Source organism: Mauremys mutica, chromosome 13, assembly GCF_020497125.1.
Source record: "Mauremys mutica isolate MM-2020 ecotype Southern chromosome 13, ASM2049712v1, whole genome shotgun sequence".
NCBI lineage: Eukaryota > Metazoa > Chordata > Testudines > Geoemydidae > Mauremys > Mauremys mutica.
In genome coordinates this window covers 3,304,053-3,321,869 of record NC_059084.1, presented here as the reverse complement: position 1 = coordinate 3,321,869, position 17,817 = coordinate 3,304,053, and the positions used below count along the sequence as shown (strand labels likewise).

The 17,817-nt window shown below is 55.5% G+C and overlaps 1 protein-coding gene across 5 annotated transcripts in view; it reads right to left on the bottom strand.

Moving 5' to 3' along the window:
• Nucleotides 1-815: 815 nt before the first annotated feature.
• The window catches only part of SNPH (syntaphilin), a 34,728-nt gene continuing 17,726 nt past the window's right edge, over nt 816-17,817 (bottom strand). For 2 of the 5 annotated variants that reach the window (XM_044984572.1, XM_044984571.1), the window contains exons 3-6: nt 12,770-12,860; nt 10,794-11,000; nt 7,040-7,189; nt 816-5,354 (exon numbers count right to left, since the gene is read on the bottom strand). In XM_044984572.1, coding sequence (XP_044840507.1) covers nt 4,118-5,354; nt 7,040-7,189; nt 10,794-11,000; nt 12,770-12,813 — 1,638 coding nt within the window. In that variant the 5' untranslated portion in view covers nt 12,814-12,860 and the 3' untranslated portion in view covers nt 816-4,117. Of the gene's footprint in view, nt 5,355-7,039; nt 7,190-10,793; nt 11,001-12,769; nt 12,861-17,309; nt 17,449-17,817 lie in introns of those variants that run through there. The other 3 variants (XM_044984573.1, XM_044984574.1, XM_044984575.1) reach the window with 3 other exon arrangements.

The following is a 17,817-nucleotide window of genomic DNA, read 5'->3' as shown; positions in this document are numbered from 1 at the left end:
TGGGGAACCTTGGGCATAAGTTCTTCCTCAACCAAATCCCGGGCCAGCTGCAGTGCTTGAGGGAAGTGTTTGCAGAGCAGGTCAGATCCAAGGGGGTTTGTCCCATCACAGATTAACGGGTAGAGCAGGTGAGAATGGGAACGGCCTCACAGCAGAAAGGCAGGTGCATGTTAATACACCCAGGCGGCTACCCAAAGGGGCGTAGTGGGGACTGGTGGATTGAAGTCCCAACACCATGCAGCAGAAAGGCCCCAGTCCTGGCCCAGGCCGCCGGGCTCAGCCCTGTCACAGGAAGTCGTAGTCCTTTCTCCGTGGGCCACTAGAACCACTGCTGCCAACGGATGTTGTGCTGGGCCCCCGCCCCACTGAGAATCGAGGAGTTAAACTAGACCTGCCCTATCCCCTGTCTGCTTTATCAGCCTTCCCACTTCCCCCGTCCCGCCCTGAGACACACCGACAGAAGGAAACGGGAGCCCACCCACACGGCCTGCCGGAAAGCACAAGGCACTCGGGGCGTTGCCGCTTCCCCATCCCTGGCTCGGGTTTGACTGCCCAGGCCCGAGAGCCCGTTAGCGCCCCGGGAGCAGAATGGACATTCTGGGTGGAGACATCACGTCCGGGCGGCAGGGGCTAGGCTCTTTCATCGCTCAGAGGCAGGGACACTGACAGGGGAACGTCTGCGGAACGTGCGCTGCAGCCCAGCTCGCTCCAGAGCGGAAGCCTACGGCCGGCTACATGGAAACAGCCACATGGAAACAGAGACCCAATGACATTTATTACATCCACCAACAGACAAAGGTTACAGGCCCCTGGGAACAAAAGTGGTTACAGCTTTTAAGTTCTGTATTTAAAAAATATATAGATTTCTCTTTCAAATATAATCCTACACTGATTTCTCAGCAGAGCGTTGGATAGTCTAACAGACGTGTACACACATTCACAAATACATTGCACAAGAGCCTTACATCCTAACTCCAATGACAGTTGCCATTTTGCCTGGGTTTTGTCCATTTCTCCCCCAAATACTTTATATTACATTATCAAACCCAAGGCTCCTTCAACCCCAGCTCCCCCGGCTCCCCACTACATTTTGAAGATCAGTGACCCACTTTTATCCTGCAACAAGCTCTTGTCCCAAAGGGATATTGATTTGTGACAGTCCTGGCGTGCTGGATACAGGTTGTGAAAGTACGAGCATGTGGCAACATCAACACATGCAGTGACACCCCCCTGCAACAGTAGGTAGGGGGCGGGGGGCACATGACCAAGGTAGCCAGCCACCTGTGGTAAAGTCTAACTAAAGCTGTTTGACAGTCTGACCCAGAGGGCAAAAGCCACAGGGAGGTGAACCAATGTGCCCCGCCCCAGACGCTTGGACCCCGCCAGACAACTCGCTTTCAATTGAATAAAACGCTTACAAGAAATACTCCCGCACCCCACGTGTGTGGAGGAGATGGCAGCGGGGCAGGGAGTGGGGGAACGTAAGAGCAGAAACATTGTTAGTTCAAGTAATCGTAAAGGTAAACACAACCTTTGCAGCCAGATTCAGAAACGTACGTGTGTGTGTGTGTGCGCGCGTGCATGTGCGCACAAAAATGCACTCACGCCCTTCTGAAGCCCTGGCCCTTCAGGTCAGTCACTCCCCAGAGAAGACAGGGGCAAGGCCATCCAAGCTCACGGAGTTGATTTTATGCGCTCTCAGGGCTGAACACTGCAGATAACCCCAAGCCGATTACCCGTCAGAGCACTGGAGCGTATGCCAGCAGGCTTGTGCTGCACATCTAGAGGAAATGGTTTGGATGAGGCCTCATTCTCTCTAGGCATTTGCCCCCAGCTGATCGATCTCTGCAGTGAGATTTTTTGGCTTTTAAAGGCATTTCCGGAGGCCACCTTCACTTGCAGACGTTTTCTGCCAGCCTGAGTTTCAGACAAGCTGCCTCCAGAGACCAGGGCTATGCTCTCCCTGTGCTTCGCTTGGCCCTCTGCCTTCTCTGCTCTGTCCCCCCACCGCTCCATGCCAGTTCCAGGCATCTCCAGCTTTCAGAATCAGCACCGAAAGCTCTGCGGCGATGGGCAGCCAGACGCCCCCCACCGCTAGCGTAACCGAAACACTCTCACCCTGCACTCCTATCAGACACTCCAGTACTGCTCCGGCCTGAGGAAACCCCAGCTGTTCTCCCGGCCCCAGGACGAAGAGCTGGGATGGAAGCAGAGCAGCAGCAAAGGACTCCGGGGCCTTGGTTCGTCCTTGTAACCCTTTCAGGACTCTGCCAGCAGTGCAGACGTCAGCCTGTCATTGAAACCTGCAGCAGAGAAACCTCTACAAGGGAGCTTCCGTTTGCAAAAAGTGAACATAGTGCAAAGCACGGAATGAAAGATACAGAACTTAAGGAGGTCTCCCCATAAGCAACCTGGGTGCATATGTAATACAGCAGGTGGCTCTGGAGATTCACATGAGGTATATCGGGCTTCTCCGGCTTGGCCACCAGGCCCTCACTGTCACATCTTCCAGGAGGCAAAAAGCTTTAGAACTGGGTCAGCAAAGCAGGACTTGAACCAACAGCTCCAAAGCCCCAGGAGGTGACAAGGATAAGGGAGTGACATTCCTGTGGGTTCCAAAGTGAATGCATAGAAGCATCTGTCCACTCTGTCCTCTGACCCCATCCTCTGGGGGGAGGGATTGTGAGTCACTGACTCTCCTACGGGCAAAGGGAGCAGACCTGGGCAACCCTCGTTGCTCCACCCCTGCCCCTAGAAGCCACGTTCTGCACCGGCTCTCACACCGATTGAGACTAGACTCCTCTCTGCAAACCGGGAATTCAGGCCTCTCCCTGTTTATTCTGCAAAGCGTGTTGGGAATAAGGACATCTATTCTAGAGAGGCACCTCCCCCATTCTAGCCCTTCTCCCCATCTCTCCGGCCCATGCCTTCTTGATTTCCCCTTTGTTCTCTACACGTTAAAATGAGTCTCTGCAAGCAATGTCACTTGAGAGCTACAGCCATTAGCCAATGTCCTCGGAGCCCTGGGCAGGGTTTCAGAGAATCACAGAATCTCAGGGTTGGAAGGGACCTCAGGAGGTATCTAGTCCAACCCCCTGCTCAAAGCAGGGCCAAGCCCCAACTCCCCCCGATCCCTAAATGGCCCCCTCAGGGATTTAACTCACAGCCCTGGGTTTAGCAGGCTAATGCTCAAACCACTGAGCTAGCCCTCCCCCTGTTTGACCCGCAGGACTCCCCTCGCACTGACGGCAGGCGTGGCGGTTTCCTCTTGGGACTCAGGAACGACTGTAGGAACAAGTTCAATGCAATGAAAGGCCAGTTGGGCAGTCAGCCTTTCAAATGACCCTGCCATGGCCAGAGGGAACAACAGAAGTGGACTAGTGAGGGGAGGCAGGGTGGGGTGGAGGGGATCCATCAGTCCAGGGAAGGGCTTGCAATGCTCTGTCTCCCTAGATGAAGTGACCCTGGGTCCGTCTACACCGCAAAAAGAGTCCCATGGCAGCAAGTCTCAGAGTACAAGGTTAACTGACTCAGGCTTCTGCAGCAGGTTCAAAACAGCCAGTGTAGATGTTGGGGGCTCCGATACCGGGTGAGGAGAGGGCCTCAGAGCCTGAGCGAGAACGTCGACACTGCAATTCGTAGCCCTACAGCGTGAGCCTGAGTCCGCTGACCCGGGCCCTGAGACTTGCTGCCGCAGGGGGCTGCGCTGTGTAGACGCACCCTGCACGTACACATCTGTGCTACCCAGACTTCACTTGCGGACAGTGCAAAATCCATCAGCTACATCACCTGCTGGGCGAGTGTCCTTCAGCCTGGAGGCTGGGGTGCCTCCCCCAACTCTGCTCTTCCAGGATTGGCCGTTTTTATTCCTCAAACATCTCAGAAGCCAAAGCAAACCCAGAAGCTCATTTTCCTCAGGCCCCTGGCAAGCCCCCTGGAATTGCATATTCTAGCTGCAGCAGATCAGAGGATGTCAGGCTGCCCATGTACTTCAAATAAATAAAACAAACGTTTTGTGTGTCTGGAATTTACAATCAGTGGTCAGATAAATTCTGATCGTTTCACAACGTCGGACCTTGAAGCATGTGCAATGTGTTTGGTTGCTGGAAGAGGAGAGTTATGGCTGGGAGCTGCCGCCGCTACCTCCCATGTTGCTAACAGAGCGACAGTTGATCTTCCGTAAGGAGTGCAGAGCGACCGTGCAGCACCCACGGAGCAGCGAGCTGATATTGTATATGGGCTGGCCCTGCCTCCGCTGAGTACGGCACAGCCAGGCTACCGTGGGCACCACCGGCACCACCACGGCCAAGAGATCCACAATGAAATGGCGGCTCCAGTAGCTTTTCGGTACCGTGGCCTCCTGGCTCAGCTCAGCAGCGTCCTCCTCCAGGGTGCAAATGACGCTCACCGACTGGCTAGTGCTAGAGGGCTGGTGCACGGCAGGGTTGTTGGTCACCAGTCCTGGGCAGCCCTCTTGCCCCTCCGGAGTCTCTGGCCCATCTCCTGCAGTCACCACCACCACAGAGTTGGGTTCAGTCGCCATCCAGTCCGTGGTCCCGGAGAAGTTCTGGGCCTGAGTCTCAGAGCTGGGCACGATGTCTTCCATTTCGGACACCCACACTGAAGTGGGGCTGCCCAGGCTGCAAGCCTGGGTCTTCATGACCTTTTCCAGGATAGTGTCCAGGTCTGGCTGGTAATGCACGAAGTCAGTCTGGATGGCCTGCTCCTGCATGCAGCTTGCCTGCACTCCAGCCTCCACGCTGCCTTGCGTACCCATCAGTTTCTCATAGGTGGAGCTGGTGGGAAGTCTGGAGCCCAGCGTGAAGGAGCTCTGTAGAGACCCCTCCTCAGTGCAGAACTCTACCCCTGATGAGAGCAGGCTGCTCTGCTCCAGCAAGTCCGTCCGGCTTAGCGAGTCATCTGCAGCCACAAAGCCGCTGTCCGCCACCTCCTCAGCTGACAGGGTCTGTGAGTCCCCAGCGTTCCTGTCCCCTGCTGCCTGGTCACTCAGCTTGGTGTAGGTGGAGCTGCGGGTGAGTGACCGGGCTGGAGAGCCCCCCGCCGACTCCCCAGCCCCTTCCTCCTTCACAGCCCCATCCTGAGCTATCTCCATGCTGTGCAGCAGAGTCTCCAGCTTCTTATTCTGGATGTTGATGTCCACAAAATATTTCTGAAGGCCTTTGTCCTTCTCCATCAAGTTGTTCTTCACGGTGTCAATCACTTGCTTCAGCTGTTTGATCTCTTTCCGGGCCTCCTTGAGTGCCAGCTGGGCCTCCACACGATGGCACTCTTCCTCGATCCAGTCCTCCTGCATCCTCGAGAGCTGGGTCTTCAGATCCTCAATCTCAGTATCCCTGCACCAGACAGACAGACAATCACCACCACTTCCACCCGAGGGGGCCGGTGTGACACGACCGGAGGTTGGAACTTTGCATAGGTGTTGACAGTCCACGCTAAAAGTAGTTTGGACGGTGCATTTCTGGGGTCAATTTATTGTCCAACCCCCCTAATCACCATCTTTCTCCTCTCACCTATGCTAGGACCTTCTATACAAGGAGAAGGGCAGACAGGACTTATATGGGTAAAAATGGTGGGAAACCGAAGCACAAAGTTGTTCTGTGATTAGATTGTCCAATCCCAGGTTCCCTTGGATAACAGCAGCACTGGGGAGATGTGTGTGTGTGTTCAGTGGGGAAGGGGGTCAGAAAGCACATAGGGGCCTTGGGGATACTTCCTGAGGGAAGCAGAGAGGGGGGACAGGCAAATAGAAACCCTGTGATCATCTCTTACAGTGGTCCCTTCAGATGAGAATCTTCTTAGCTCTGCAGGTTTAAACTAGAGTAAATGCTGGATTCTCTGTAACTTGAAGTCATTAAACCAGGATTTGAGGCCTTCAGTACCTCAGCCAGAGGTTAGGGGTCTGTGACCGGAGTGGGTGGGGGAGGTTCTGTGGCCTGCAACCTGCAGGAGGTCAGACTAGAGCAGGGGTCGGCAACCTTTCAGAAGTGCTGTGCCGAGTCTTCAGTTATTCACTCTAATGTAAGGTTTCGCGTGCCAGTCATACATTTTAACATTTTTAGAAGGTCTCTTTCTATAAGTCTATCATATCTAACTAAACTATTGTTGTATGTAAAGTAAATAGGTTTTTAAAATGTTTAAGAAGCTTCATTTAAAATTAAATTAAAATGCAGAGCCCCCTGGACCGGTGGCCAGGACCCGGCCACTGTGAGTGCCGCTGAAAATCAGCTCACATGCCGCCTTCGGCACCCGTGCCATAGGTTGTCTACCCCTGGACTGGATGATCACAATGGTCCCTTCTGACCTTAGAGTCCATGAGCCTAGTTCACAATTCCATCCTTTTTCCTACACCACCAAGTTATTAGGTATTGGGTCGGAGGGGAATTTATATTCATACACAACGCTCAATAAATATACAGTATACAGGCAGAAATGTAAGAACACCACAGTGTACTAATATCTGCTGCTCAAGAAAATCAGATCAGAGAGCAACTTGATGGAGAACGGGAGAGTCACAAACCTGCCAGGCGAAAATCGCGGTCTCTGCAATCTCCAAATTTCCTTCCCAAATTTGGCAACAAATTTAAAACTGATAAAAAGAAACCCTTTGTTTTACACAGCTCCTGACTAACCTGTGGAACTCACCACCACAGGATGTTACTGACTGCTTAGTCAGATTAGCACAGGGATTAGCTATTCATGTGGATAATGAGATCATCCACAGCTACACATTATCATCCTATATAAGGGATATAAACTCTCAGCTTTAGGGCACAAACCAACCAGGAATTGCCTGCAGCTGGGAAGGCTGTTTCCCCTTTGGTCATAGTTACCCACTACATGGATTCTGGTGCCCCCCTCTGAAGCAGTGGGTACTGGCCACTCTCAGAGGCAGGACACCACATTAGATGGCCTGACCTGATTTGGAGGTTCCTACGCATTCAGTTACAACCTTCCCATTCCCTCATCCCCACTGGTACTGGGAGCCTCCTGTTACCTGCTCACCTGCCTCAGCACTTACCTGTCCTGGAGTCTCTCCTGGGTGTCCTTCAGCCGGGCCTTCAGGTGTCTAATGCAGACCTCCTTCTGCTGGAGGGGGGTCAGGTACTGCTCAGGGGTGGGCGGCTTTATCCCATGGTTATCGCTGCACAGACTGTACTTGATGGGCCGCCTGGGAAAACACGGACAGTCAACAACCCCACCAAGCACAACAATCCTGACCACGTCAGCGCTGCTCCCCACAGAGCCGTTCCGCCCCAGACCTCGGCTCAGCTCCTTTCCTTGAGTCCAGCACTGCCAGGCGCTGGGGCACAGGCCGGTAGGAGCCAGGAGGCTCAAAGGGAAGAGGAGTTTCACCAAGTGGGGAATTTTAACCTTTTCCTCCCCACTTCTCAGATCTGAAGCACAAACCTCCTGGATTACAGACCGTCCTGGACTCCAGTGAGAGATCCCAGCGTGCGCTCGGCTGAGCACACTGAGGGCATTCCCAGACGGGTACTGGAGAACGGAGCCTGTCTGTGTGACTAACAGAAGGCCCCCCTCACCCCTCAACACCCTGCAGTGTAAGAGCCCCAATATTCCTAAAGTGGGACACGTGGTAGGAATATTAAGAACTACTGAATATCACATTTTCATGCAGAAATTAAAGCAGGCCGTGTCCTCTAACCAGACCCCTTAGGACACCCCCCGGCTAGGTAGAGAGTATTTGTGCTGCAGCCCTGAGCTACAGTTGTTGTTATTACTAGAGTGTCACGGGCAGACAAAGCATTGTACGGACACACTGAAGACAGGCCCTTGCCCTCAGACAGCGGCCAGTCCCACGGCTATCAGCAGAATGGGTGCCGGGGCATCTCCCTGGAGAGGGACTGCACTTTAGCCCTGGAAAATACAGCCACCCGAAGCAAAAGGAAGTGTTCATTAAAAATGACACTTACAGAAACATCGCCGGCCTGGTTACTGACACATTGGGACGCTAACACTAAAGCTGGACTAGAAGAAGGGTAGATCCTTCGCAGAGCTCTGCTAGGAGACAGGGGAACCCTGCAGACAGCAAACACTCTGACCTCTCTGAGCGAGCTCCCATGGCAATGCAAGATTCCTAGTGATTTTCTAAAGCGAGCCCAAGGTGAGACCTCTCCCCTGGAATACGTCACCAGGAGCACGTTTCCAAGAGGCAGAGAGCTCCGGATTAGAACTTGCTTGAGGCAGTCGCTCCTCGTGGCCACGAAGGGTCACCCGAGGACTCTAAGGGCCGGGGTGAGTAGTCAATCATGGGCTAGCTTTTTGCTCCTGCACACCTACGTTCAAATCCTGGGGGCATCAGGTGCGCAAATAAAGCTTGATGGCTGCCACCTGTCCACAGCACAAAGCCACTGGACAATGGGGCATGATTAGCCGCCGCTGCTCAAGAAGGCCAGGGCTGAACTAGAAGAGGGGGCTGCCTCTCAGGATGGAAATGAATTGACCCGACTGCATGGGGGCCTGGGGCTGGAACAGCAGGGAGGAGAGTTGTGGGTAGGGTGACCAGACAGCAAGTGTAAAAAATCAGGAATGGGGGTTGGGGGGTAATAGGAACCTATATAAGAAAAAGACCCCAAAATTGGGACTGTCCCTATAAAATCAGGACATCTGGTCACCCTATTGTGGGTCATTGCCAGAGCTATGTGAGGAAGCCCAGTGCAGTGTCTAGCTGCAGACTCTGGCTGGTATCATTAGTCCATCGGTGTCCCAAACAGGGAATTCATTTAGAAATTCAAAGCAGAATATCTGTCCTGGCAAGGCACCCTTGGACTGTGTGCGCCTCTGGAGAACCCAGGAGATTTGGGGGCCCATCTGGAATGGGCTTCGATACAGCCCCAACCCTAAACACACAACACACTGCAGACAACGAGCCATATTCTCCACTAGGGTTAATCAGCACAGCTGCCCTGAAGTCAATGGAAGTGCACTCAGTAACTGGGGAGCAGAGCATGGCAACGGGGGGAGAGGAAAAGCAGAAATATCTTCTCAGCTGCTAAACCCCATGTCATTTATCCCCTGGCCACGACACCGACGTTTACTCGGCCCTCACGCGACGCCGGCCGACGTTTACTCAGCCCTCACGCGATGCCGACCGACGTTTACTCAGCCCTCACGCGACGCCGACCGACGTTTACTCGGCCCTCACGCGACGCCGACCGACGTTTACTCGGCCCTCACGCGACGCCGACCGACGTTTACTCGGCCCTCACGCGACGCCGACCGACGTTTACTCAGCCCTCACGCGACGCCGACGTTTACTCAGCCCTCACGCGACGCCGACGTTTACTCAGCCCTCACGCGACACCGACCGACGTTTACTCAGCCCTCACGCGACGCCGACCGACGTTTACTCAGCCCTCACACGACACCGACCGACGTTTACTCAGCCCTCACACGACGTCGACCGACGTTTACTCAGCCCTCACACGACGTCGACCGACGTTTACTCAGCCCTCACACGACGCCGACGTTTACTCAGCCCTCACACTTTCTGTTGTACTGGCTGAGTCAGGCACGACAAGACACACATGATACAGCAAGGCCCAGATCTGACGTGCAGCACAAGGAGGGCCAAGAGGCATGCGACAAACCAAGCCAGCTGTGCATTGTGTCTGCAAAGTGCTATTGCCACAGCACTGGAGATCTGTTCTGCCAGCTGCAATACACACAGACGACAGGCAAGCAAAGAATTGGTGCCAGACAGAGAGCAGAGGGGCTCACAGTAGCTGTAATGCAGAGATAGGGGGGTTTCTGAGCCGCTAAGTCCTTCTCAGCAAACTCGGAGGGGGCCATACATTTACTTAGAGCGAGAAGTTGGTCAGTTTCTCCATGATGAGCTTGGGCCATTCATTGAGGAACCAGGTCTGGGAGTGGAGACGAGGGATAGAAACGATCCATTATAGCCCTGGGACCAGCTCAGCTGTCTGCAGCAAGTACCACTGCATTGCACAGCATCCCCGGGCCCAGCAGTTCTACTCCCAAGGGGGAAAGAAATGCAACGGCAGCTGTGTTTAATATTTGGGGCCATTTCATGTGCTCCATGCTCAACTGTCCTTTATCCCAGGGGAGAGTCAAAATTCTCCTCTTCCAAACAGTCCACCAGTCTCCTGCTTTCCAGTCCAACATCCGCCGGGCATCACAAAGGGACAAGGACCACCACCTCTTGTTTCCATGGTGCTGTTCCTCCCGAAGGATCTCACAGTACGTCACCAGGGCGTGCGGGAGGGGAGCACACAAGAGGCACACAGTGCGCTGTGCAAAAGCGTGTGTGATGGCGGGAAAGGCGACAAAGGAAAAAGGGTGCTTGGAAATCGAGGTGATGGGCGGGAAAGAAAATGGAGCAGAGACGGGGAAATTTTTGGACAAGGACACCAGGGCGAAACTTTCCTCTGACACGACCTACCGGCAGATCAGCCGTTCCACCCCCTCACAGTGCCCCGCCCGCCTGACTGCACGTGCACAAGTCCCGCCAGCCCCAGCCCTGCGGGGACGGGAACCTACGGGACGAAGGGATTTGAGGGGGTTCAAGCCCGTGCCGCAGACCCTAACGCTGCTCTTTGCCAGCAGAGCCAGTGACCGGGCAAGGGCTTTCAGACTCTGCCTTAGAGCCGTCCACAAACAAGACTCCCTCGGGGAAATCTCACTGAGCCACTGACAGGCCCGTGCCCCGTTCCACGCGGCAGGACGGACGGTCAGCGGAGCAGGTGGGCGAGGCGAGGCGAGGCGGCCTCCCCGGGGCGCTCTGGACGGGTTACCTTGGGGTGGGGCTGCTGTCGCTGCCCTTGCAGGAGCCCGAGTTGCTGCTGCTGCTCAGCGACGAGGTGCCGTAGGTGTCCCGCATGCTGACGGGGGGAGAGGGGCGCCTGGAGGCAGGGAGAAGAGGCTGGTTCTCAGTCGGAGTGGCAGGGGGGGCTGCAGACTTAAAGAACGAGGCCAAGCCACTCCTTCCACAAAACCCCCGGCTTCCAAACACCACGGGCACAGGCACACGCAAGACAAAAGGACAAAACAAACAGCGGGGATCAAGATGGCACAGAGCAAGGCTGTCTTGCAACGGTCACTGCGACAATAGCAGCGGGGCCGAGAGGAGCTGCACACCCGGCGCTGCCCTCATCCCCTGGGCCAGGCCAAGGCGGCTGTGCCCCTCTCCCACGTCTACTGCCCATCGCAACAAAGAGCTTCTACCGCTCTCCAGCAGCCCTACAGAGGGCACCGCAGACCGGGGCCAGGGGCGGCGCCAGGCACCAGTGCTCCAAGCGCGTGCCGGGGGCGGCAAGCCACGGGGGGCGGCCTGCTGGTCCCTTTGGCGACAGGCCTGCGGAAGGTCCGCTGGTCCCGCGGCTTCGGTGGCAATTCGGCAGCAGGTACGCCAAAGGCGCAGGACCGGCGGACCTCCCGCAGGCATGCCACCGAATCCACGTTACCAGCAGACCTCCTGCAGGCGCGCCACCAAAACCCACCTGACTGCCGTGCCTGGGGCAGCAAAATACATAGAGCTGCCCCTACCGGGGCTGGGCTAACGGGCACCAATCCACCCTGTCTTACGGCAAGGGTCTTGAGCCCAATGACAGCAATGGTGTGAATTTTGCCTCAGGTGCCATTTTGGTTTGGAGCCACTCAGAACTCTCCTCCCCCACCCCCTTCTGTTCTGTTCTCTCCTCCCTCACCCCCCCCTTCACACCACAAGCCCAACACTCTCCTGAGCCCGCTGGAATCCCATTGTGTTTTATTTATAGCAAAGTCAACCCTGCTATTCCCAAAACATCTGTCTGATAGGCCACCTCTGGGCTTCTCTCATGGCCACTCTGGAGATACCTCTAGCAAGGCATTGACACAATCAATAGTGAAATAACCCCTGTCCGGGGATGTTGTGAATCTGAAGGGGGGTTTCAAAGAGGATGGAACTTGACTGTTCTCAGTGGTACCAGATGACAGAACAAGGAGCAATGGTCTCATGTTGCAGTGCGGGAGGTCTAGGTTGGATATTAGGAAACTAGGAAGGTGGTGAAGCACTGGAAGGGGTTACCTAGGGAGGTGGTGGAATCTCCATCCTTAGAGGTTTTTAAGGCCCGGCTTGACAAAGCCCTGGCTGGGATGATTTAGTTGGGGATTGGTCCTGCTTTGAGCAGGGGGTTGGACTAGATACCTCCTGAGGTATCTTCCAACCCTAATCTTCTACGATTCTAATGAACAAACTCTGGTGTGAACATGCATGTCTCTCCTAGCCTCTGACTGTACCCAGAGTACGGCAGCCTAGGGAAGGTCTCTTCAAGGGGAAAACCCCTCAAAGCCCCATAACTTCCACACCAATGACTGAGGATAAGGATACTCCATCAACACCTGCCTTTGGCCCAACAGAACTGAAGAGATAATCCCGACTTCACGCACTGCAGTGGAGAGACAAATGCAAGTGTGCATGCAGGAACGCGGGCCCTTCTGCAAGTGCTGCGCAGAAGAGTCGTTAAGACGTGCCACAAGGTACTTCGGCAGCTGCCAAAACTATCGCCCGACCCTGGAGTCTGGTCTGTGCACAATGCTGCCGGTCCAGGTCCAGAAAAGGACCTTGCTAGCTGCCCTTCTTAAATGAAAGCGCTCAGATCTCCTCCTGCACTCTTGCTGCACTAATGCATTTGGGAGGAGAGGAAAAATGGCCTCTAGTTTGTATCTTTTATCGGCAAAGGCACTGCAGGGATTCCAGTGTCATCTACAATAATAGGTTGGACGTATTCACCTTCGAGAGCCAGTGGAGGACCGTCTGCTTCCCGGCAGGGACATAGCAATAGCACTGCAGGTCCCGGCAGTGAGGATAACCGGCACACCAGCTAAATAAAGAGAAAGACAGGAGGAAAGAGAGTGAGAGCTGGAAGTGTGGACGACGTCACTTGAGAGGCACCTGACTGGAGGATACTTAGTAAGTGTCTGGGGCAAGGTCCAGCTTTTTCACTGTGTGTCCCCCGTACCTACCGCTTTGGGGCCCGCTCCCTGACTGGAGCCTGTAGGGTGCTACAGTGCCACAAACAGACAAGAATGGAAGCACTGTCGGGTGCTTAGCCTCTCCAGTCCCGAGGGGATGCCATTCTGCCCATTGCAGCGGAGCTCGGCTGACTTACACCACATGAAGATTTGGTCCAGCATGTGGGTTTTTTTTTAAACAAACCATTGCTGTGCTCTGTATTATCCGTCCTCCTTCAGTTTTATCACCAGCACCTAATGCTGTGCTCTGCTCTGTGCCGTCCAGGCAGGGAACTCAAACCACTTCACCAACATTAACCCGGCGCACATTTCACTCCTGTTTTACAGGTGAGAAACCGAGGCCCAGAGAAGTGAAGCAACTTGCCTAAGGCTGACGAGTGAGTCAGTCGCACAATTGGGAGTAGAAGGCAGGTCCCTAACGCCCAGCTCTGGGCCTTAGCCAGACCTCTCTCTTCTGCCCGCCCCAGAGGCCTGGTCACGCGCATTCCTTATGTTCTCTTCCTATTTACTCCTCAGGTAAATCCAAATCATCCGTAGCGCAAAGAAACCAGGCGTGGAAATGGAGGATTCCAGGCAATCCAGCACCAGCAGAGAATCTCGTGAAAAACCCAAAATCGGGTTTTTACTGCAAGTAACGGGGCTGATCTCGAGCCCCTGGAAGTCCACTGGAATCTTTCCTCTGGCTCCGCCCCAGGGGGGGGGAATAGGAAACGGCACGGGAAGGGAAATCTGGAAAATACGAGGTCGGCACCTAAATTCTCCTTGGGTGCTATTTTCTAGATCGGTGGGCTCCAAACTATTTACGTCCAAGATCACTTTTTGAATCTAAGGGCCCCCCAGGATCTATCCTGAGGCCTCGCCCCAGCCCCAAAGTCCCGCCCTGCTCACTCCATCCCTCCCTCTCTCTGTCGCTCGCTCTCCCCCACCCTCACTGCTGGGGTGCGGGATGGGGTGCAGGCTCTGGGCTGGGGCTGAGGGGTTTGCAGTGTGGGAGGGGGCTCCGGACTGAGCCTGGGGCAAGAGGTTGGGGTGCAGGAGCGGATGAGGGGTGCAAGCTTTAGGAGGGAGTTTGGGTGCAGGAGGGGATCAGGGCTGGGGCAGGGGGTATGGGGTGCTGGCTCTGGGAGGGGGGTCAGGGCTGGGGCTGGGGGTTAGAGTGCAGGAGGGGGGACATGTGCTGGCTCTGGGAGGGGGCGCAGTGCTGGGGCTTGGGGTGCAGGAAGGGGTTCGGGGTGCTGGCTCCGGGAGGGGGCGCAGTGCTGGGGCTTGGGGTGCAGGAAGGGGTTCGGGGTGCTGGCTCCAGGAGGGGGCGCAGTGCTGGGGCTTGGGGTGCAGGAAGGGGTTCGGGGTGCTGGCTCCAGGAGGGGGCGCAGTGCTGGGGCTTGGGGTGCAGGAAGGGGTTCGGGGTGCTGGCTCTGGGAGGGGGCTCAGGGATGGGGGTTGGGGTGCAGGAAGGGGTTCAGGGTGCTGGCTCCAGGAGGGGGCTCAGGGATGGGGGTTGGGGTGCAGGAAGGGGTTTGGGGTGCTGGCTCCGGGAGGGGGTGCAGTGCTGGGGCTTGGGGTGCAGGAAGGGGTTCGGGGTGCTGGATCTGGGAGGGGGCGCAGTGCTGGGGCTTGGGGTGCTGGCTCTGGGAGGGGGCTCAGGGATGGGGGTTGGGGTGCAGCCTTCTGCCAAGCAGCACTCACCTCCGGCGACTCTCGGTCAGCGGTGGGCACAGCGAGGCTCAGGCCGGCTCCCTGCCTATCCCGGCCCCACACCGCTCCCCAAAGGGGCCAACGCGCCCCTGCGGCCCCTGGGGAGTGCAGGGGGCACATGGCCCTTAGCGCTGCCCCTCTCTGCAAGCACCACCCCTGCAGCTCTCCGGCCAATGGCAGCGATGCTTGCAGGCAGGAGCAGCGCGCAGACGGAGACTCCTGCCCTGGGGCCATGGGGCCGCACTGGCCGCTTGCGGGAGCAGCGTGGGGCCGGGGAAGGCAGGGAGTCTGCCTTAGCGGCAGCCACGCTGCACTGCCGGAGATCACGATCGACTGGGAGATCCTCTAGAATCGACCAGTTGATCACGATCAACCGGTTGGTGACCCCTGCTCTAGATCATAGCAGGCACTGCTGTAATGCTGTGGCGGATTCTCCATCCCTGGAAATTTTCAACTCAAGACTGGATGTTTTTCCTCTATTTCAAACAGGAATTAATTCAGGGAAGTTCTACGGCCGGTGTTCTACAGGAGGTCAGACTAGCTCAGTGGCTCTCATCCTTTCCAGACAACTGTACCCCTCTCAGGAGTCTGATTTGTCTTGTGCACCCCCAAGTTTCACCTCACTTAACAACTACTCGCGCACGCAGCCAGACATAACAATACAAGTGTTACAGCCACTGGTACCGAACAATGGCTGACTCTCACTTTCACCATAGAATTGGCAAAGAAATCAATTGGAATATACATCCTGTACTTACATTTCAGTGTACAGTCTAGAGAGCCGTATAAACAAGCCATTGTCTGTATGAAACCTTCACTCATATTGACTTGGCTAGTGCTTTTCCTGTCGCCTGTTGTAGAACTAGGCAAATCCTAGCGGAGGTGCTGTAGCCCTGGAAGGCCCCTGCGTACCCCCAGGGGGACGTGCACCCTGGCTGAGAACCACTGGACTAGATGCTCACAGCCATCTCTTTTGGCCTTGTATCTCTGAATACAGTGTCTCTTGTCCATGCCCTCATGTGTTCTCACACTATCCAACACACCATAAACCTATGGGAAATATGGCTGCTCTGTGCCCCCGTCAATGCACTTCCTGGGGTGGAAGGTGCGTCTCCTCCTTTTGGCCCCACCCAGGCCTGCTCTGCCCCACACACGAAGGGCAGCAGATGCGAGCAGCAGTTTTGCACTGCCGGCCTTGGTGCTTTAAGTAGGACTTGACCAGTTTCACCCTGCAGGGAAAACTCTGCCAGCGCCCCGTATCTCAGCGAGACGGGAACACTCAAGCCAGCCATCTCATAATCAATCGGGTGGCTGTGCTGGCTGGGCCATGACCCTTGGGGGGGTGGCAGGAAAGGAAGGGAGAGGGGATGACCAGGGATGGAGCCAATGGCCGTTGAAGGGCTCACCAACATTTTCTATAGCTCTTCTCCCGCCTTCTCTCTCCTCACTCAACCCCTTTTTTCTGAGCATATCAAATATGGCAAATTCCACCTTGTGCCTCTGACTGCGGCACCATTCCTCCCTGCCCCCTGCAGCATCCAGCATCTGCACAAAGGCTCCCAAACCAACAGCGCTGACATGGTTAAAGAATCAAAAACCCCCAGCAACGGCTAGACCCATGAATGCCCTGACCCCCTGAGCTAGCTCCTCAGCGACGTGGGCCGGGTTAGGTCCCGTGTCCTCGGCTAGGTCTGCACAGCATCGAGCGCGCTATTGGGACGGTGCAGAACAACAACAAAAACCTTGCGAGATATTTGCCGTCTCACTCTGGTCCTCGGGCTCCACCTCGAGAACGGAAGCTCGGGGTGGCAACAGCCAGGTGTGAAGGCAGGAAGCAGACGGACCACGCGGGATCAGAGCTTCGCACTCAGCTGGGTAGGAGCCAGCGTCTGCCTCCCTGAGCCAGGCAGCTGCAGGGGCTTTGCAAACGCACCCCCAACCTCACCGCTGCCACTGAAGAGGCTCAGCGAGTGCCAAGTGCACTGATTGCAGCTTGAGCGAAAAGCAGTCGCTCCAGCGCTGCCAGGGAGCGCAGGAGACAGCAGCCCCAGGCCCGTGGCAGAGGATTTCAGGCTGCAGGTGGGCCACATTTCACTGGCTCTGGCTGGGGCTGCAGGAGAGCAGGGGCATAACTGTGCAATAACCTGCTCCAAGTGCGGTGCTGGGGTACAGAGAGGGAGAATGGGAACGGCAGCCGCGCGGCGAGAAATCGCTGCTTTTGCCAACAGTTTTAAGACCAGCTGGTGCCCGAGGAGAGCTGCATGTGCTAGACAAATTGCTCCAGGCCAGCCGGTTCCTGGCTCGGTTCCAGGGTGAGCCTCACAACTCCCTAGGAGGGATGGTCTTGTGCCTAAGGCACTGAACGGGGACTCAAAAGAGCCAGCAGTATCTCCTGGCTCTGCCACAGATTCTCTGAATGCCCCATGGCAACTTGCTTGACCTCTCTCTGCCTCAGGTCCCCATATGTAAAATGTGGAGAATAATCTTTCCTTTCTGCTTGTCTAGCTGGCCATAAGCTCCTTGGAACAGGAACTGTCTGTTACCGTGCGCCCGGACAGCGGCTAGCACAACGCAGTTCACTGCAATATCAATAACTCAGTCACCTCTCTGCCATCTAATGGGGCAAATGTCTCCTTGCAGCTGGTAGTCGCAGGGTATTGTCTCCACCTCCTGCTCTTGCCCTTCCGGTCACATGGTTTTCCACGTGGAGATGCTCTATTTAGTGGGTGACTGAAGGGTTTGTCTTAGGGGGAGATTTCCAAAGTCACTAGTGGTTTGCTCAGTCTGGACAATGGACACGAATCACTCCATTTCCCTTTCTGGTTCGGCGGCACTGGCTCACGGGCGTAACTGCACCTGAAAACACACTAAAGTATCAATTTGCATGCACAATTATTGCCACTATGGAAATCTGGGTCCTTGTTGACAGTAAGGAGATAGTCCTTCCACAACAGCGTCAGCAAACCCAAGATTAGCTAGTCGAATCTGAAAGGTAAGGGGGGTACTGGCAGCAAAGAGCTCAGTTCCACGTACCCTGCCCCAGAGCACTTTGTCCGGAAGAGAGAGTAGAGCCTGCCCAGTACAAAGCTAATAAGAGTATAAAGGGCAGGC